The 20574-nt window shown below is 51.6% G+C and overlaps 1 protein-coding gene across 1 annotated transcript in view; it reads right to left on the bottom strand.

Moving 5' to 3' along the window:
* Positions 1–3134: 3134 nt before the first annotated feature.
* The window catches only part of MTCL2 (microtubule crosslinking factor 2), a 78733-nt gene continuing 61293 nt past the window's right edge, over positions 3135–20574 (bottom strand). The window contains exons 12-16 of the mRNA XM_084775633.1: positions 19829–19900; positions 18855–18925; positions 15836–17186; positions 10624–11101; positions 3135–10588 (exon numbers count right to left, since the gene is read on the bottom strand). Of these exons, the coding sequence (XP_084631759.1) occupies positions 10955–11101; positions 15836–17186; positions 18855–18925; positions 19829–19900 (1641 nt within the window). The 3' untranslated portion in view covers positions 3135–10588; positions 10624–10954. The remainder of the gene's footprint in view (positions 10589–10623; positions 11102–15835; positions 17187–18854; positions 18926–19828; positions 19901–20574) is intronic.

Raw genomic sequence — 20574 nt, 5'->3', positions numbered from 1 at the left:
CCCACGCCCGCGGAGGGTCCACAAGGCAGGCTGCTTCCTCCGGATATGAGAAGGCCCCCCATGCACCAGTGAAGTGACTTCTCAGCTCTGAACCGTGTAAACGCTGAATCCAAAGCAGTACGAAAGACTGCAAAGGGCCAGGCATGGTGGCATATGATTTTAATCCCAGTACTGGGAAGGCAGAGGCATGTACCAGCCTGGTCTATATAGAAAGCAGAGGCAAGCCAGCCTGGTCTATATAGAAAGCTCCCGTGGCTGAAGGGTGACTATGGCCATTCTTCCGTTGTCACTGTGGCCCCTTACAAGTTTTCTGGTAAAGGGTAGAAAAGTGTGTTCCAGAAATTTCTACTCTGCCTAGTAGTTTCAAGAGCTATCTGAAAGAGGTGTGTGTATGGTTCCCTAAATGTCACTTTCTGGGTTCTTTTTTTTTTTTTTTTTTTTTTAAGATTTATCTATTTGTATACAGGGCTCTCCCTGCATGTACACTTGCAGGCCAGAAGAGGGCATCAGATCACACTATAGACGGCTGTGAGCCACCAAGTGGTTGCTGGGAATTGACTCAGGACCTCTGGAAGAACAGGCAGTGCTCTTAAGCTCTGAGCCATCTCTCCAGCCCCTGGAGCTGGGTTCCTTTTATCCATGTCTGCATCCCTCAGCACCTCACGCTGATGTCCCAGCCAAGGCTGGCCATGTTGGGACACGCTGAAATTACTGCCTCTTGGAATCCAATCCCAGTCAACATTCTTGCTTTGAATTCTCCCATGGCTCCCTCCTGTTCATAAGATGCCTATCTTTTTTTTTTCTTGTTCCACATAAAAATTACATTTTTGTTTTGTTTTGTTTTTTGTTTTCTGAGACAGGGTTTCTCTGTGTAGCCTTGACTGTCCTAGGCTTTCAGGTATGCTTTTCCTTCCTTTGAACCCTCTCCTGTGTCCTGCCTACAATCCATTACCATCGCTTTGTCTGCTCACCATCCCATCTTCGGGGGTGCGCCCCACAGGGGCTCCCTATTTCTGTGACTGACGCTTGATATCTTATTTTTATATTACTATAATATTTTCAATTATATCCTCTATGGCTGGCACAGGCCTAGCTGTTATTAGCCCCACCTTCCCAAAAGAGAAGATTTGTAAAAATAGGTGTTAGGTCTCAGGCTGTCCAAATATCCAGGAGTGACCTAAAACTGAACTATAGGAAGATTTCTGGCAGTTAAATTAAAAACCAGCATTCCCCCGAGATTTGCACAACTGGTTCCTGTGGAGAGCTGCGAGGTGCCCCGCCTTAACAAGGCGCAGGCTTCTGCCAACCCGACGGCGAGCGCTCTCTAAGATAAACAAGTCCTTATATGGCAAAAGGCTGTGCAAGGGTAACAGGTGATCTGATGACGAGCAGTCCTGCTCTGACGCGGACCTATGAGGAGGTGACACCTGGCATGAGCTGATTGGCCCTTGAGTTGTACTTAAGCTTGGCCCTTCCCTTCTTCCGGGCCATTCCCACTGAGCTTAATCCTGAGTAAAGATCTCGAGGAGAAGTCTGGTTGTTGGTGTCTTATTTCCGCTGGACGGTGCGGCGCCGACAGGTTCCCATCTGCCAAAGGGGCACATGGCTACCTGCGGCACCTAGCAGCAAAGCCCACGCTGCCCTCCAGGCTCCCTCACTATCAAAGGTACCTGTCCAGGAGCTACTAGCCCTTCTCACCTCCACCCTAAATTCCCGCCAGCTCACCGGCTTCCTACCCCGCAGCCAGCCAGTCTCCTGCTAACTCCCCGTCATGTCATCTACTATCCCCACACTTCCTCGCTCTCTTAACTTGTGCGTGCTCTCTCTCTCTCTCTCTCTCTCTCTCTCTCTCTCTCTCTCTCTCTCTCTCTCTGCTCTGCTCTCTTCTCTCTCTTTCTGTCCCACTATCGCCATTATTTCCCCCACTTCTCTAGCCCTGGCCACTTCCTTCTCTCTCTGCTCTGGGCTCCTCTTCCAGACGCCTCTGGCTGTCCTGTCTTCTATTTACAATAAAAACCTTAACCATATCACAGAGAGGTTGAGTTGGCAGTTTCCTCACTGTGCCCCGCACATACAGTAGGCAGCTTCCAAGATGGCGCCAATGACCATTTTCCTGGTGTGTAGTCCCTTCCTACACTGAAAAGAGCTAGCTTATGTACCTAATAAAATATTATAGACAGGGAACTTTTTCCTCCTCCTCCTCCTCCTCCTCCTCCTCCTCCTCCATCTTCCAAGGACAGGGTTTTTTTGGCTGTTCTCAATTTGTTTTTGTAGACCAGGCTGGCCTCGAACTCACAGAGATCCACCTGCTTCTGCCTCACCAACTGCCGGGATTACAGGCATGCGCCACCGCACTCAGCTAGAAACATAACCCTTAAAGCGTAGCCATAGGAGACATTGTGATTTCTGCCCCGCTCTCTTAAAGATCACTCTCCTTGAAGAAAGCTTGCATGCACACTGACACACAAGCCTCTCCACAGGCTGAGGACTGAGTCTCTTACTCGGTGGCCAGTACTGACTTGCCAGGTTTGTGAATTAGCCACTTTGTAAAAGAATCCTCAACTTGTACTCAGAAATACAAGGAAAGTTGGCTGCCTGGGCCTACAGCTCTCTGGTAGACAGCTTGCCTAACATTCAATGGACAGACCCTGGGTTCCGTCCCCAGACACACAATGGTGTGAAAACTCACATCCTAATTGGTATCTGACTGCAAGCTTCCAGAAAAGCTGAGATAGGACTGCTCAGCTCCCAAATCCTCAGCCCTATGACTCTGGTGGGGTACAAGACATTTGGGATGATTAATCCCACACTGTAATGCCTAAAAGCATCGCTTCCCCCATAGTAAATTATTTTAAGTGTGTTATAGAAAAGCCTGATTCCGTTTTTCTCCTCCTTGTGTGTTCTGCATTGTTCCTCAGTAGTGGTGACACACTTCCTGGGAGACATTTGAATTAGCAGCCGTGAGCCACCCCACCCCCACCCCCACGGCCTCATCCAGATGATTCCAAACCAGCCAGCTGGCTCCAGTTTCCCCTCTTCCTAAGCAACCCCAGGTGGGATGGAGTCAGTTTTCAAATCTGCTGGGGCCCCCACCAGCCTCTCTAGGGAAAAGCAGACAGCAGAGAGCAGGCAACTGTTTATATGACATACTTTATTTCCAATCTACAACCATTAAAAACACTTTGTAAGTTTACACTGTACAGTTCTCATGTCTGAAATAAGACACAGGGCAGGGAGAGCTGGCGGACTAGATTGCGGTCCGACCACCGCATCTGTCCTGGGAAGGAGCCTTTAAAGGTAGAAAGGTTGAGGGGTGGGGTAGTAGAGTGGGGAGGAGAAGGAAGAGGAGGACAGAAGAATAGTGGGAGGGAGAGGTGGATAGTTGGCCCAAGGATGCCCTTGGTCCCTTCCCTCCTGAGGGGTCCCCCAGGGCCCACGACAGCAGGACCCTCACCAGGAAACCGGGCTGAGCAGGAAGGGCTTCACAGTATTGGCCAGGTTGGGGAGGGGAGCCAGGATGAGGAGGAAAGGCAGTTTTTCTAGCTCTTCCCCAGGCACTGGGGGTTGGAACTGATTTTTTTGGCACTGTCTACAAGGTCTCCCTGGCTGGGAAGACAAGGAGGTGTGTGTGGGAGTGCTGGTGCTGAGGGAGCCTGGGCTCGCTTCTTGCAGCATTAGGTTTCTTTCCCTTTGGGCAGAGGCCCCTGGCAATGGGGAGTGGCATCGGTGGCTTGGGATGTAGTGTGGCAAGGAAGACCGACTTCTCTGTTTTGTTCCAATATTAATTAGTATACTTGCTACCGAAGCGAGCACACAAGGAATCCAGACTTGACTGGCTCAGTCCTTCCAGGATATTTGGAGGAAACCAAAGCCTCTTTCCTTGGGGTCCAGGGAGCTAGTAAAGGGCAGGAGGCGGGGGGGGGGGGGGGGGGGGACAGGGTCAGTGGAGTAGGCAGAGGGAGGAGGAGGGTCCCAGGAGGGTGAGGAAGGAAAGTGATGAGGTGGTTAGGGGAGCCCCCAGCAGGGACTGTGGCCCAGGATCATGTCCTCGTCCCCTTTCACGAATCTGTGGATTCTGCACACTGCAAATGCTATTGGTTCAGGGGGGTGAGGTTCTGCTTACTGCTTACTTCTGCTGATGTGGACAAGGTGAAGGCCAGAGGAGAATGGACGGCATAGACAGAAACGAAAGAAAGAGAAGTCAAGCTTCCCTTGCTTTCTACCAAGGCTGCCAAGAGTGGGCAGGGCGGAGAAGACCCAAAGGTGAACAGGGAGTCATGTCCACCGCTCATCCCTTCCTCTGGAAGGTGATGCAGCTGCTACGCGGAGACTGTGGACAGGGAAGACTAGAGGCAGAGAGTGAGACCGGGGGTGTTCTGGGCTCGGGGTTTGCCGGAGTGAGAAGAGTCTGATGCATGGAAGAAAGAGGATGCCTCTAGTGAAAGAAAAATACAAAACAAACACAAGACAGGATAATTCCAGATCTGAGAGCAAACCTTGGAATTGGGGAGACAAACCGGACCTGTCACTTCCCTGATAGGGTGGGGATGTGAGTTTGCGGGGACAGAGAGGAGACTGCCAAGGTCACACGAAAATCCACAGGAGGGAAGAGTGTACCAGAGGACATAAGAGGGCTGAGGGGGGCTGGAGAGATGGCTCAGAGGTTAAGAGCACTGTCTGCTCTTCCAAAGGTCCTGAGTTCAATTCCCAGCAACCACATGGTGGCTCACAAGCATCTATAATGAGATCTGGTGCCCTCTTCTGGCCTGCACATGTACATGAAGATAAAGCACTGTATACATAATAATAAATAAATAAATCTTTTTTTTTTAAAAAATGGACCTGGTGGCACACACATTTAATCGCAGCACTCGGGAGGCAGAGGGAGAGTTCAAGTTCATCCTTGGTTACACGGCTGGAGGCCAAACGATGATACAGGAGGCCCTGTCTCAAAATAAATCATTCTTAAAAGCCGCTTAGGTGCTGGAGATGCAGCTCAGTAGTAAAATGCTTGCCTCACACACACCAGGCTATGAGTCTTATTCCAGCATGCATGCATGAGCACAAGCGCGCGCGCGCGCGCACACACACACACACACACACACACACACACACAGACTACAGCAGCATTTTAAAATGTGAGCAGGTTGGTGAGATTCTCCTGTGTCTCCTTCTATGTAAGGCCAATGAAGGAAAGAGGCTCCTGTCACCACTGGACCCAGGGCACTGAGCACCTTGATGGCTATACAGAGCACAGTCAGACTCACTCAGGTTTATGCAGAACGCCAGCTTTTCTTAGCAGATGGACAGGCATGCTGTAGTTGGTCATCATCACAGCCACCACTTTATAACTGGGGAAACTGAGGCACAGACTAGGCAGTGATTTGGCTAAGGTCATTCAAGTTGGTGGCAGTTTATTATTTTGTAAACGGTCACCTGGGAAACATGTTTACCTTAGGTTAGCCTGGTGTAACACCGACCAGCTCCGTGGCCTTTAAAGAAAGAACTGCTCCACATCAGTTTGTCTCTGGGAGCAAATATCCTTGCCTCACACGACTGACTCACGAAAATGACAGAGCCTGGCATGCTTCTTTCTCCTCCTACCATGGTCTCCAGAAAACTGAGGAATGAAGTTTAAGGCTGGAATAGTGGCACATGCCTATAATTCTAGAATCTGGGGGCTGGAGAGGTGGCCCCGAGGCCCTGAGTTCAATTCCCAGCAACCACATGGTGGCTCACAACCATCTATAATGTGATCTGATGCCCTCTTCTGGCCTGCAGGTGTACATGCAGGAAGAGTGCTGAATGTAATAATAATAATAATAATAATAATAATAATAATAATAATAATAATAACAACAATAATAACAACAACAACAATAATAATAATAAATTCTAGAACTTGGGAGGCAGAGGAAGGAAAAATAACACAAATTTAAAGGTCTGCATAGCAATTTCCAGATCTGCCAGGGATACATAGCAAGAGCATGTCTAAAAACAAAAACAGACAAACAAAAAATATGGAGGAAAAGGGAAGTATAACTTATATTATGTAATTATGGGGATTATAGCAGGTAGATTGGGGAAACAATTTCTTTCTCTCTTCCTTCCTTCCTTCCTTCCTTTCCTTGGCAACGCTGGGCAAGTACTCTGCTACTGAGACACAGGCTGTAGTCCTCGTCTTTTGATTATCTAGTTTTGTTTGTTTTCCAATACTAAGGGAAGAACCCAGGGCCTCACACAGGCGAAGCAAGCATCCACCACTGGGCTACCCAGCACTTTCTAAAATCTTTATTCTGAGATAAGCTCTCAGAAAACTGCTCAGGTTGACCTTGAACTCACTCGCTTTGAACTTGATCCTCCTGCTTTAACCTCCTTGAGTAGCTGGGATTAAAGTCCTGTGCCACCAGCCTCACCTTTCTGGCGTTGTTACATGTGAGTAAGGTGGAACACGTTTTTGAAAACCCTTGGGATAATTTACCCAAAGCAGAGCTTGGCTGAGACACCCCTTCCCCCTCCCCCAGCTTTCCACCCAATAATCCACCTCAGGGCCTTTGTTCAGAAGCCAGAACAATGTGCACTGGCTCAAAACGCAGGAGCTGTGAACGGCTGAAGCTGTGAATGTAAACACTGTGGTCAGTGGTGCTTAGGAGTCTCCCAGGGAGCTAAGCTGAAGAGGTCCTGTCTGGAAGGCCTTGGTGAGACCTTCTGCACGGTGACTATGCTCTCAGGGGTTCAGGTCCCGAATTGAATGTCTCATCTCTGGGTTTGGCAGCGGCACGTTTGGGATGCCCTGAATCTAACCAGTGTCCTAGTAAGTGTACAGAAAACAGGAAAGTGTCCAGCTGTTAAGATCACGTCTTCCTGGCTCAGGGCTCCTGGCGAGAACTGTACCTGTTTTCTCACTTGCAGAATGAGAGCACTAAGCCCCATCCTATCAAAACTGCCTTTTATGAGTTGCCCTTGAGAGATGGGGAGACCCCTAAATAGTAAAGTGCTCTAGGGAGGGATAGTGGGGGGGGGGGGGGGGAATGGTTGTTACTACCATAAGGAGGCAGAGAGAGTGTAGGCAGAAGGCTATTGTGTAGTTTAAATTCTGACCTCTTCTAAATGTCGTGTAAACTTTGTTCCTCAACAGTCCCCTTGATGTGTCAATAAAGCAGCTTACAGCCAATAGATGAGCAGGAGGAGAGAAAAGGGTTGGACTTCCTGCCAGCTAGGGGAGGAGGAGGAGTTAGAGGAGGAAGTAGGGGATTCGGTGGAGGGGGTTTCAGCCACAGGTAGAGAGGTTCAAGAAAGATCGGGAGGAAGGAGCTGGAGCCAAGGAAAGGTACAAAGTGCAAGTATCGCTGAGGTGTTTTGTGGGAATAAGACAAGACAGCATAGAGGGTTAGGAACAGACTGACACTGCTCAAGATTGTGTTGTGCAGCTTAATTTTAAACAAATATAAAAGAGTCTCAATTATTTGTGTGTTAGCTGGGTTAAGAAATAAGCTAAGGGAAACAAACACTGTTTTATATATATATTTTTAAAAAACCCTTCAACAAGGGAGCTAGCAGGCAGTTAAGGCTGGACCTGGGTCCATTCTTGGTGGGTGGGGTAGGAGGGTCTGGGTGGTCTCCGAGCAAGAAACGAGGCTGAGTGACAGATATAACCATCAAAGGTACATGGAGTGGCATGGTGGCGCCCAGGTCAAGTCTCCTGAGTGCTCAGTTCTGTCACCTGGAGGCCAGCTGGTGGATAGATATCTCTGGGGAGGCCAAGAGGCAGCGCCCAATCTGAGCTCCTCAAAGGCCAGGCTGTGTGGGAGAAGGACGCGGGGTGGGGGAAAGCTACAGGGTAAAGGGAAATGGGTTCTGATGCCTCGTTCAGTCAGGGGGCCCCCCAAAGGGCTCTGAATTTCATTTCAAAAAAAAATCAGTCACCATTGCCTCCAAGATGGGCTGATTTGGTTTTGCCCTGGGGAGAGGTGAGACACAGGTTAGTTTCAGTCACCCTCATGCCCCCGGCCAATCTGTGTCAACCCAGTGGGCACAAGCCAGGCGATCTTTTAGAGGACTGGACCCAAGGCTCCTTGGGACATTTACGGGGGGTGGGGTGGGGGGGTGGGGGCAGAGACAGAGATGGAAAAAGGAGGTAGGAAGCTGGAGGAGAAAAAACAGGGGTGACTAGAAAGAGGATGTTTGGGAGGAGGAGGGTGTTGCTCCTTCCCGTGACCCCAGGCCGCCAGGGGCATGCCCCGCCTACCCTGGGCAGTTCTCTGCTTTGGGAATGTTACTAAGACATAAAAGGCATTTGAAGAAACAAACAAACTTAGAAATTACATATCGAAAGAGTAGAGAGATTTACAAACCAACCCTTCCACCGCCCGCCCCCCCCAAAACAAAACAGAACCAGTTACCAAGAAAAATGCTAAAGATCAAACCAAACCAATATTTACATGTAACGTTTTTCAACCCCATCAAGCCCTATGTCCAGAGGCTCCTGTGGGGACAGTGACAAGTGGCCTTGCACAGTGGCAAGCAAGAATTAGAAACAGGGACTGAAAACCAAGACCTGGAGCTTGCAACACAGGAGCCAGGTGCTGAGACAATGAAAATGCACAACGACCCAGATAGATGACGATGGTAAGGCGGAACGGCCCCGAAGCCCTAGAGTTCAGGTCTAGGGGGACTTTTCTCCAAGCCTCCCGGGCTCTCAGCAGCTCTGGGAGGTGGCAGAAGGCCTCTGGTGGCTTGTGGCCCGGTGTGGTCCCCTCAGCTGGAAATAACCTTAGAGGGGGCCTCTGACCTCTTAGAGGAGAGTAATAGCATCCTGGGAGGGACCTGGCCCACGGTCCGCTGGCCTGCTGACTCTGCCCATGCAAGTTATTAGGACGTGAGGCGGCAGCTGGTGGAATGGGCTGACCCTGATTTACTGCCCATAGGAAATGGGCTTTGGGTAACTGGTCCAGGTGTTCCTAAAAAAGGTCGCCTGGGAACTGGTAGGTGGGAGTGCAGACGCATCTCCCTAGTCCTGAAGCAAACCAGCTATGCAGTTGGATCTCTCTGCCTTTCTGATGGGGAACTCTGCACAAAAGACAATCCACGCCCGGAGACGAGCCCAGTCCCCAGCCAGGAAGGGAGGGCAGCATGTACACACGGTCACATGTGTACAACCGAAATCGGTTCATTGGCACCAAGAGGAGGCACGTGAACCCTCCCCGTACTGCAGCTGAGCTATACTGGCGTGGCTCAGGTGACTTTCTAGGGGTAAAGGAAGGACAGGCAGTGGAGCTTGGGCTGAAAGAGCCATGAGTGGCTATAAGGCTAAGAGGAGAGCTGGGGAACAGGCTGGCAGGCTGGTAGACACTCTCAGATCCATGTGCAAAGCTGCAAACGACAACATTCTAGAAGTCCATCCTGTTTCCTGTGAGTTCTCACTTGGGGAACGTGGAGGGGCGGTCACTGTGCTGGGAACGGAGCTATGGTCATCTTTGTCTGACTCATGAGAAAAGGTGTTGGAGGGAGAGGGAAGGGAGGAGAAGGACCATGGAGGATGTCGGGGGGAGTGATGACATCATTCTGGGCTGCACTTTGCCTGAAACATTTACAGTCTGGTCTGTAGAGGTCAGGCCAAGTACCGGCTTAGAAACAAAGTATAGTGCTCTGAGGCTAAATGGCCACTGCCTATTGGAGGAACAAGGAAGAGACCCCAGCCCTGCCAAGGGGCCCTCTAACAATCCCAGGAGATCTGAGCCTGGTGCTGCTGAGCTGCCTCAGCCACATGGAGGACTCCGTGGTGTCACAAGCCCCACGTTGTCCCAGTGGCAAGAATACCTCTAAATAAATTACCTCAGGGGCTTTGGGGAGGGGGGGGAGGTAAGTTAAATTATTAAAATAAAGTAAATCACCTTAAATATTTATAGTATGAAAATTCAAATAAGCAGTCTAGGCAAGAAATGTCTGTAGGCCCTGTCTTGGGTTATGTATGTCCTGGGATACTGGCTTCTTGGTGCTCTCTCTGGCCTGACCTACCCAACAGTCTTTCCCAGGGAGCATTTCCGCCCTCTGCCTGTTGCAGGATTGTGGCATCTGTCCCTGCTACCAAGAAAAAGGCCCCAGGGATCAAGGCATGGCATATAGCCATTTACCTACATCAGGTGTTGAGATGGACGCTACCCATTTCTGTTTCCGTGGAGTCTCCTACGGAAGTTGGGCCTTCATGTCCCCTTGACAAGGGAGTGAGCTCTTCTGGCCTCCAAAGCTAAACCCTACACACTTCTACCTGCCTCCCAGTTCTTGCTACATGTGGGTACAGGCATGGGGATCCAGGGATCCAGGATTCCAAGTGGACTTGGCCCTGGATTCTGCTCTATCATAGCCCCCCGCCCCCGGTCCCCGCTGCAGGAAGGCCTCACAACCAGAGCATCAGGGCTGGAAGGAGGAGCTAAGAAGTGATGGTGACACTGCCCAGGCCCAGCTCTTCCAAGAAAAGCCGTGAGCTGGGCCCTAAGCAAAACGGTATCCTCTCAGTGGCTTCTCCCCGACATGTGGGCAGTAGGGAGCATCTCTGTTAGCCCCGTTCCTGGAGCCTGGCCAGAAATGCCTCCTTTTCTGGAACGGGAGCCTGGCCAGAAATGCCTCCTTTTCTGGATCTTTCCAAGAAGTGGTGTGGGTGGTGCCAGGCCCCCTCTAGAATCCAGAGCTGACTTGCCGAGCTCATCAGGTGCTTGTGAGGCCCAGTCCTGGTCACCCAGGTTTGGTCTTTCTCCTGCTCACTGCCTTCCCCTGGAAATCAGAGGTCACCTCCCAGCAGTCAGCGGGACACCCTGCTTTACCGTGATGTGAAAGCTCTTCTCTGGCAGTGGCACAGCTGCTGTTCTTCCTGGGCAGAGTGAGGCTGAGGCTGTGACCCTTTGCCTCATCTCCAGGGTCTGGGCTACTTGAGGCTGGAGTCCGGCTGCTCTGTGATTCACTGGGGGGCTGCCCTCTCCTCCCCGCCCCAGCCTGATTCCGAAGGGTGCAGCCTGCACTTGGAAGGAGAGTGCCGGATGGTATTGCGGGATGGCCGGACGAAGCAGGAGGCCAAGGACTGGGCACTACAGTCACAAACGGCATCCTGGGAAGAGACAGGGAGGAGGTCAGGAGCAGCCCAAGGCCCTGGCTACAGCCACCCAGCGCCCAGGACCCAGCCATGTCTCATTATATGTCCCAGGGGCTGCAACCCTGTTCCAGACCAATCTTTATCACGTTACTCCTACTAGGCCAGCAATGGATCCGCATTTTAATAGAGTCTGGAAGGCACAGAGAAGGCAGCCACTGTCCACGGTTGAGATTCCCAACATGCAGTGACCAGCACAGCCTCATTCCCAAAGCTTATTTTGCAGTTATAAAATGCAAACACTTTTCTGCTGCTGTGAATGTCTAGGTCTCTGTTGGTTGGTTTTTGTTGTTGTTTTAGTGTGTTTGGGCACTTTTCCTGCCTCTATGTCTGTGCACCACAAGTATGCAGTGCCCAGAGTCCAGAAGAAGCTGTCAGACACCCTGGACCTAGAGTTATAGACAGTTGTGAGTCGCCATGTGAGTGTTGAGACTCAAACCTTAGGTCCTTTGGAAAAAGAGCCAGTGCTCTTAACTGCTGAGCCATCTCTCCGGAGCCTGGGTCTCTTGTTTTAAGGCTCTATAGTGTTCTACTGAATAGAAATAAATATTTTCCAATTCACCTCTTCCCCCCTACCCACTCCCCCCCCCCCACCACACACACAGTGCTAGAACCTAGGGCCTTGAGCAAGCCAGACAGGTGTGTTACAGCTAAGCTACATCCTCAGCTCCAGGGTCACACTGTGTAGCTCCAGCTGGCCTTGAATTCACTGTACAGCCCAGGCTGGCCTCAACCTGTTTGCTTCTGTCTCCGCTGCTCAGGAACTGAAATTACAGCCACGCTTTATCACATCCTGGTAGTACTGGGGATTTCCCGATTCACTTTTAATGTGTGTGTGTGTATGTATGACGTATTTATGTATTTATTTATTTGGTTTTTGAGAGAAATTTTTTCTGTGTAGCCCTGGCTATAGATCAGGCTGTCCTCAAACTCAGAGATCCACCTGCTTCTGCCTTCCCAACTGCTGGGATTAAAGGCGGGTGTTACTATGCCCAGATCATTCATTCTTTTAATTAATTAATTTATGGGTTTTTGTTGTTATTGTTGTTGATGTTTTTGGTTTTGGTTTGGTTTTGGTTTGGTTTGGTTTTGGTTTTTCCGAGACAGGGTTTCTCTGTGTAGCCTTGGCTGTCCTGGACTCCTTTTGTAGACCAAGCTGATCTCGAACTCACAGCGATCCACCTGCCTCTGCCTCCCGAGTGCTAGGATTAAAGGCCTGTGCCACCACGCCCGGCTAATTTATATATTTTTTAAATGTAGGACTTCTCTGTCCAAGTATGTACCAGTAGGCCAGAAGATGGCATCAGGTCCCTTTATAGATGGTCATGAGCCACCATGTGGGTGCTGGGAATTGAACTCAAGACCTCTGGAAGAGCAGCTAGTGTTCTTAACTGCTGAGCCATCTCTCCAGCTCCCCATTCTTTTAATTATTATTGGAACATAGAAATGGTCAAAAGCACTGCTATAGAACCCAGTCCTGGCTCTGCCACTTACTAGGCAAGTGACACATTTACAAGCCTTTACCTCTTCTCTATGGTGAAAGACATACTGTGTTCCTCAATATTGTGAGAGTCAAGTCAAACATGGCGTGGAAACATTATGTATGACTCAGTACCTACTCCACGTGTCTCAGCAACTCTTGCCTTTTTCTTTTCTTTCTCTTTTTAAGTGTTGGGAGTTGACCTCAGGGCTTCCTGTGTGCTGGGCAAGGGGTTTTACCATCATACTCCACTCTAGCCCTGTATTGTCATTGCTTTCCTTTCTTTTTAAAGAAGTGTGTATTTAGTTAGATGTGTCCGAATGCTTTGCCTCCTGGATGTAAAGGCACCGCTGCACACAGTGCTCAGAGGCCAGCAGCGGGCCCAGCATCCCTTGGAACTGGAGCTACAGGTGGTTGTGAGCCATCAGGTGGGTGCTGGGAACTGAACTCAGCTCCCCAGCCTCACACTGTTCTTTCTTACCGTGATGGCTTTATGGACATGAGGGCGTTTCTTATTGTTTTGTTTTTAGAGACAAAGCCTCACTATTATAGCCTTGGCTGGTCCCAAACTTGCCATGTAGACCACGTAGACCAGGCTGGTCTCAAACTGATAGACAGAGACCCTCGTGCCTCTGCCTCCAAAATACTGGGGTTAAAGGCATGAGCCCCCACCTCTGGTTTGTGATGGCTCACTTTGTATCAATGTGGCTAAGACACAGGACACTTGGGTACCAAGGCCAGCATTATTCTAGGCAATCGTGTGAGGGTGCATCTTTGTAAGACTGAAATTTAAATTGGCAGGCTGCGTAAAGAAAAATCACCATCTTTAACGTGGGTGGGTCTCATCCAATCAGCCAGCTTAAAATGGCTGCCTCTCCCCCAGAGTAAGCAAACTCTTCATGGCTGGCATCCTTCAGACTGGAACACCGGGGTTTCTGTCTGTTTCTTTTGTACTGTGGGACAGCTATGTGCGTGTGCATCGTGCAGTGGAGGCCGGTTTTCTCCCTCCACCTTGTAAGTGCCAGGGATGGGACCCCGGTCATCGTGTTTGATGGCCACCACCTTTCGCTGGTCCCTTTCCTTCCCTTTCAGACTTAAATGGAAACAAGGGCACTTCCTGGCAGTGAGGCGGCCCACCTTCAGACCAGGTTAAAGTCATTAAGTTTCCTAGTTCTTTCTTAGGCCTTGGGACTCAGACTGGAACTAAGCTACTGGCCAGACCTCATTCCAGAATCTTAAAATAGAAACTTTCACTCATTCTTCTATTCAGTCACAGTCTCTCTCCCCACCTCCCTTCCCTCCTCCTCCTCTCCTCCTTGTATGTACTAGGATTAAGCCCAGGGCCTGCCTCCCCCTACCTGTTTCTCTCCGCCCCCCCCCCCCTTGAATTTGCCCAAGGATCAGATAGAACACTGCAGAACTGTGGTTTTACACCTTCCAGTCCAAATCCCTCTGCCCCAGTTTTGTATTTTAAGGAGAAGGAAACTGATTGGCTCCACCTAGATGCAGAAGTGAACCCCTCTGTTCCAGCTGGCTGCAGATGGCAGTGGCCCCACTGTGGACTCAGGAGGAGGAAGCACAGAGCTGTACGGAAGGACAAGTCAATGTGGGGGACGGGACTGTGACAGAGGGACTGTGACGGACTCGGCAGGTCCACGTCTCTGTTACTGTATGTTTAGGTGGTTTCCGGTTTTTCCCTGTGATAAAGAATGCTGTAGCGAATGTCTTGATACAAAAACTTTTTAAAAAATACACATTTTTATGCCAGGCGGTGGTGGCGCACGCCTTTAATCCCAGCACTTGGGAGGCAGAGGCAGGCGGATCGCTGTGAGTTCAAGGCCAGCCTGGTCTACAAAGTGAGTCCAGGTCAGCCAAGGCTACACAGAGAAACCCTGTCTCGAAAAACCAAAAAGAAATACAAACACACACACACACACACACACACACACACACACACACACACACACACACACACACACACATTTTAGAGTCCGGTGGTAGTGGGGGAGGCGGTGGTGGTGGTGTGCATGTGCCAGCCTTTAATCCCAGCAGCTGGGAGGAGAGGCAGGCAGATCTCTAAATTCGAGGCCAGGCTGGTCTACAGAGGAGTTCCAGGATAGCCAGAGATACACAGAGAAACCATGTCTTGAAAACAAAACAAAAAAGAAAAGAAAATGAAATTCAAGTGAGAGGAGGCAGGCTGCTGCTGAGTCCGCCAGGTCCACTCTTGGGTCCGTAAGACACTATCATCCCACGGAGGCCTCTCCTGCCCCTTCTCCATCTCTGACTTAGGCACAATCCCTTTCCTAACCTTCAAATAATCCCTAACAGAACAAAACTGCTATCAGGAGTGAAGTGCGTAACTTCTCACTTAGAGACTTAGAATTGTCACAGGACTTAGAATTGACGTCTTCCTGGGGTGGGAGGGTAGAGCCCTGGTTTTTAGCATTTTAAAGCTTTTTCCCCCTGGCATTCATCCTCTTTACTACAGCAATCTCAAGCTTACCAAGACAGTATTTCCACTGCAAACAGAATTCTAACAATGGACTCTCAGAAGCCCAGCAAGCCACAGGCACATCCCTTCTCTGGAGGGATACTGTAAGTCTCTGCAGCACAGGGGCAAAGCACACGGTTAAGCCACGCCCGTCAGTCGTCCCACACTAGATCTGTGTTAATTTCAGGTCAAGAATGTTCATGTCCATCCCCAGGCAATGTAAGAACTCTGTAAGGCCAAGCGGTGGTGGCCCACAGCTTTACTCCCAGCACTCAGGAGGCAGAGGCAGGGGCAGGTGGATCTCTCTGAGTTCAAGGCCAGCCTGGTCTACAAGTTCCAGGCCAGCCAGGGCCACACAGAGAAATTCTCTCTTGAAAAACAAAAACAAACAAACAAACAGAACTTTGTAAGACACACAAATATCTCCTCTGCATTTAAGAGTCAGAAGAGAGTCTTGGGATGTCCCTGTCTTCGGCACAGTGCTTACGTCACATGCACAAAGCCCTGGGTACAATCCTTAGTACCATATATAAACTAGGTGTCATTAGCAGACCTGTAATCCCAGCACAGAGGCAAAGGGATCAAGAATTGAAGGTCATCTCCTCAGTTCAAGGCCAGCCTGGGCTTCACCGGGGGAAAAAAAAGGCAAAACAAAACAGGAGTTGGAACTTTCAAGGCTAATCCCCCATTCTGAGAGAAGGGTAAAGTCCAGCCTTACCTCACTGGAAAGGACCAAGGCTCCATCTCCATCCCGAAGGAGACCATCCTTCCCCACCTGGGAGAGCATGGTGGGCCTGACCTCCTCGCTACCACCTGCCTTGGCTGCCTTCTTATTCAGGACCCTGGCTACGCCCTCCGGCTGATGGTAGCTGGCAGGAGAAAGGGGCTCTGGTTTCTTGGAGCTCTCCTCTCCTGCTGTGGTAGTGGGGCTCGGCGCACGGCCACACACGTTCCGGAAGAACTCCTGCACGATGCCATACTTGGGAGGCTCGGGCTTGGCTCGGGCCTCGGACATGCCCAGTTTCCAGACAGACTCAGTGCTCCCTGAGTGCTCCACCACACTGAAGAGGCTGGACAGCCCGTCATTGATGTTCCTCAGGACTGGGCTATCCCGCGTGGTGGTGGAGCGGGCCCAGGCCGAGCCGTTCTGTTTGCCTTGGTGCAGGTTCCACAGGCTGCGGTCCTTGGTGCTGTCCAGCTTGGACACTGATCGCCTCTGGAGTTTGGGTGAACCATACTTTGGCGAGCAGCACGGCCGCTCAATGCGAGAATGGACTTTGTCCAGGGAAGAGGAGATCTGTTTGCTGCGCACAGACATGAGCGAGGAGCTGCGGGGTGACCAGCTCTTGCTATGGAGGCTGCTGCGGGGAGGGTCGGTCTGCAGGCCCACACTGACTGTCCGAATGGTCTGTGTGCCCACGCTGGCCAGACCTACCGTCTGGCTGGACGCACTCTTAACCTTCCTCTCCAGCGAGCCGGAGCGCATGGCCTGCCGCACACAGTTGGTGATCTCCTTCATGTCGTCGCTCATGTTGCCCGACATCTCAAAGTCATGCAGGGCTGCTGGGAAAGCAGGTCCGGAACCCGGGGTGTTGCCCCCGGATCCTCCATCCAGGTGCTGCCGGGAGAAGTTGCAAAGCCACCGGCTGTAGGAGCTCTCAGCCAGCCCGTCAGCTTCGGCTGACTCCTTGGGCTTGGCTGTGGTGAAGAGAAAGCCTGGTTCGATGAGGATCTTGCCCTCCTTGTCATGCACCACGGGGACACCCAGGCGCCGAGCCACTGGGGGACTGTAGTAGACTCGTATGCCCGTCTTGTCTGGAGCAGTGTAGCTACGCTGCATCTGCCTCCCTGTGGGTTCCTGGCAGGCCAGGGTACCCATGCGGCTGCAGTCCCGGGTGGGAAGCCCTGGCTTGTCCTTGGCATCTTTCTCAGGCTCCACCGGCTCAGTACTCACAAAGGCAAAAGCAGGGCTGCTGGGCAGCTTTTTGTTCCGGGCATCGCCACCAGCAAGGTACGGGGAGCAGTCAAGCAAACTTTCAAACTCAGACATGGAGGAAACGGACTTGGTCCTGGGAAGCAAAGAGGAAGGAAATGGAATTAATGGAAAATAACATGTCAAGCATGCTAGTCTACTTAACCGGGACATGAATGTGGGGACCACACTATCTTGCCCCACCCCACCCCCTCTGGTTTCTTTGAGACAGGGTTTCTCTGTGTGTTGCTGTGGATGTCCCGGAACTTGCTCAGTAGACCAGGCTGGCCTTGAACTCACAGAGATCCACCTGCCTCTGTCTCCCTGAGTGTTGGGATTAAAGGCGTGCACCACCACCGCCTGGTTTGGCTTATCTCTTGTAGACAACCTTGCTGGTATCCCCCCAAATCCTCTCTACACTCCTCCCTATATACTCAAATGGTACGAAGGACTCACACTTAACCTCTAGCCATTTCAATCCCCCTAAACATAGCCCTTGGCACACACTGCGTGGGATCTGGAGTGAGTACCTGGCCTTCTTACAGGTTAGCTGGAAGAGCTCTGATTGGTTCAGACTCTGCTGGCTCCCAGGTTCCTCAGCAATCCTGAGTTCCAGGTGCCTACTGACTAACCTGGTAGTACCCCAGGCCCCACCCCCACCCCCATCAATCGTTTGAGATTCCTTTGATCTGTTGCCTTCATTCCCGGTCTCACGTCCAGGTAGGGTTTGCTACTGGAGTGCTCTACAGTGGCAGCATCTCCAATTATCCCACGAGAAAGACAGAGGTACCCAAGGCCCCAGTGCTAGAAATGGCCGAGTTAGAATTGAAGCCTGATCCCCTCACTCTAGAATGTTCTGTACTGCCCCTCACTTCTTCTTCTTCTTTTTTTTTTTTTTTAATAAATTTTATTTTATGTGCGTTAGTGTTTTGCCTGCATGTATGTCTGTGTGAAGGTTGTCAGATCTTGGAGTTAGAGACAGTTGTGAGCTGCCATGTGGGTGCTGGGAATTGAACCCGGGTCCTTCGGAAGAGCAGGCAGTGCTCTTGACCGCTGCTGAGCCATCTCTCCAGCCCTGCCCCTCACTTCTTAACAGTGGGAACACTATCCTTGGGTGTCCCCTTGGCCACAGCATGAGACACAATGGACACTGCCCAACAACCCCAGGAACAGAAGTCTACTATGACTCAAAGTCCAGGAAGGAAAAGAAAGCCCCAATAGGAGCATAACAGTTTCTCTCTCTGGCCAGCAAGTGCAGCTGAGGCCTCAGTTTTCCACCATTAAACTGCAAACTGCGATCCTCATGGCCCCAAGCTTTCCAGTCCCCAAGTGACTGGGATTAAAATAAAAAGCCATTAGGTGGTTCTCCCAAATCTCATGGAGGCAGGAGTAGACGCATGAGGCAGGGGAATGAAGAGAGTCAAGGCCAAAGGCCAGAGCTGTGGGGTGGGGCCAGGGCTGTGGGGCGGGGCCAGGGCTGTGGGGCGGGGCCAGGGCTGTGGGGCGGGGCCAGGGCTGTGGGGCGGGGCCAGGGCTGTGGGGCGGGGCCAGGGCTGTGGGGCGGGGCCAGGGCTGTGGGGCGGTGCCAGGGCTGTGGGGCGGGGACAGGGCTGTGGGGCGGGGACAGGGCTGTGGGGCGGGGACAGGGCTGTGGGGCGGGGACAGGGCTGTGGGGTGGGGACAGGGCTGTGGGGTGGGGACAGGGCTGTGGGGTGGGGACAGGGTTGTGGGGTGGGGCCAGGCCTTGGGGGTGAGCAGGCATCACCTCTTTAAGCCGGTTCCCCCAAGCTCAGCTTCGGAAACACCCTCCTTGTCCTGGATCTTCTCGCTTCGTGTCTGTCAAAGGAAGAGACAAGAAGGGTCAGCTCTGGTGACCAGTGTGTGAAAGGAGGTGACAGCAGAGCAGTTTGGGAGCTAACGCCAGCACTCTGCACATGAGTTCTCTCTTCTGGGGCGTAAGATGCAGTCAGCAGCAATCTAACAGCCCCACAGGTCCAGTACCTTTCAGTCCCTTGCAGTAGCACTGCGACCCAGGCTCAGAGTGCAAAGAGGGACCAGGGAAAGCGGGACCGTCTGAGACTTAGAGCTTATTCCACGACAGTGCTGTACAGTTGATGGTGATGACAGGGATTGTGGGATTTCCCCAGCTCTAAAGACACAGCCCTTAGGGCCTATGAGTTGTCAGAACTGCACCACTAGCCCTGTAAACGCCCCCCAACTCCTGTTTCAGCTCCCCGGAATAGGCATCTGCCTATGATAGCCCCGATTCCTGGGTAGCACGCCGTTCCTTCATGCCATCATGAGGAGCGAATAGCGATGTGAGGGGCCGGTATATAACCACTGTTACTCAGCTCTGTGCTCTATGGACAATGCCCCTGAAACTATGTGTGACCTCCTCCAGTGTGGCCCTCCTGACCCCACTCAGGACTAGGCCAGGGCAATGAGACAGCTGGGGCCCAGAGATGGAGAGTGACTCACCCAAGACCACAAAGCTATTTAGAAGGCCTGCTTTCTGTTGAGGTATAACTGAACTGGCCTGGGGTGTCTCCCAGCCATGGTTAGGCAGCTCCAGCAGAGGACGCTTCCTGTGTCCGAATCATAGGGCATGACCCCGGGGCTAAGGAGCTCAGGGTGTAAGGAGGGTATGGCTTCGGGGACTTCTGTCACATTTCCCACAAGCAAGGCCTTTTCTGGTCTAGTCAGGAGCCGGTAGAGGATGGGTCCCAGGGATACCCTCACCTCCTTCCAGCTGTTGTCCTGCTTTTCCCGGTCCGAGTGCTTCAGGACCCAGGGCTCAGCAGCCTTCTGCAGCTGGAGAAAGGAAAAGAGCATACACTAGTGGGCAGGACAACTCTGAGCAGGGCCACTCCCCGGCCTCAGTTCTATAGCCCAGACGACCCACATCACAAGCCCAGCACTAGCTTCTCAGTGGGTAGCAACCCTGAGCCCCCACAAGATGGATTTGGAAAACAGTAATATAAACAGCTACTGGCAGACAGCTTCCTGACATGGCTAATTGAATTAACAGTTGCTACTGCTTCGTTACTCTATAGTACAGTTCGTAAAACAGCTGGGGCGGACAAGCAGTAGCTGTTTCACACAAGGGACCACGCTGCCACTGATGGCAGCCACTGTTACAGGCCGGCGGTCATTCCTTCTGAGCCCCGAGGTGTCCCCGGGAACATCACATTTCCAAGGAGTCCATCTGCATGTGCACATCAGTTCGTTTGGTCCTCACAGCACCCGCAAGAGTAGGTGTGACTGTGGCTATTTCCATGTAGCAGGAAGGGAGAAGCTGGCCCAGATGTGGGCAGCTGGACTGCAGCTGGGACTTATAGGTGCTGCACCATCACCTCGTTTGAATTCCTCTATCTCTTTACAACTGACTCCCACGTAGGGTGACTCACCCTCGTTTCCCTGGGGCTTTCCCAGAGTTAGTAAGGCTCATGTTCTGCTCCCTACCCCGCCCCAACCCCAGGCTTTGC

Source organism: Acomys minous (assembly GCF_964271855.1).
Source record: "Acomys minous genome assembly, chromosome: 3".
NCBI classification, from domain to species: Eukaryota; Metazoa; Chordata; class Mammalia; order Rodentia; family Muridae; genus Acomys; species Acomys minous.
The sequence above is the reverse complement of the archived record's forward strand: the minus strand, read 5'-3'. Positions and strand labels throughout refer to the sequence as shown.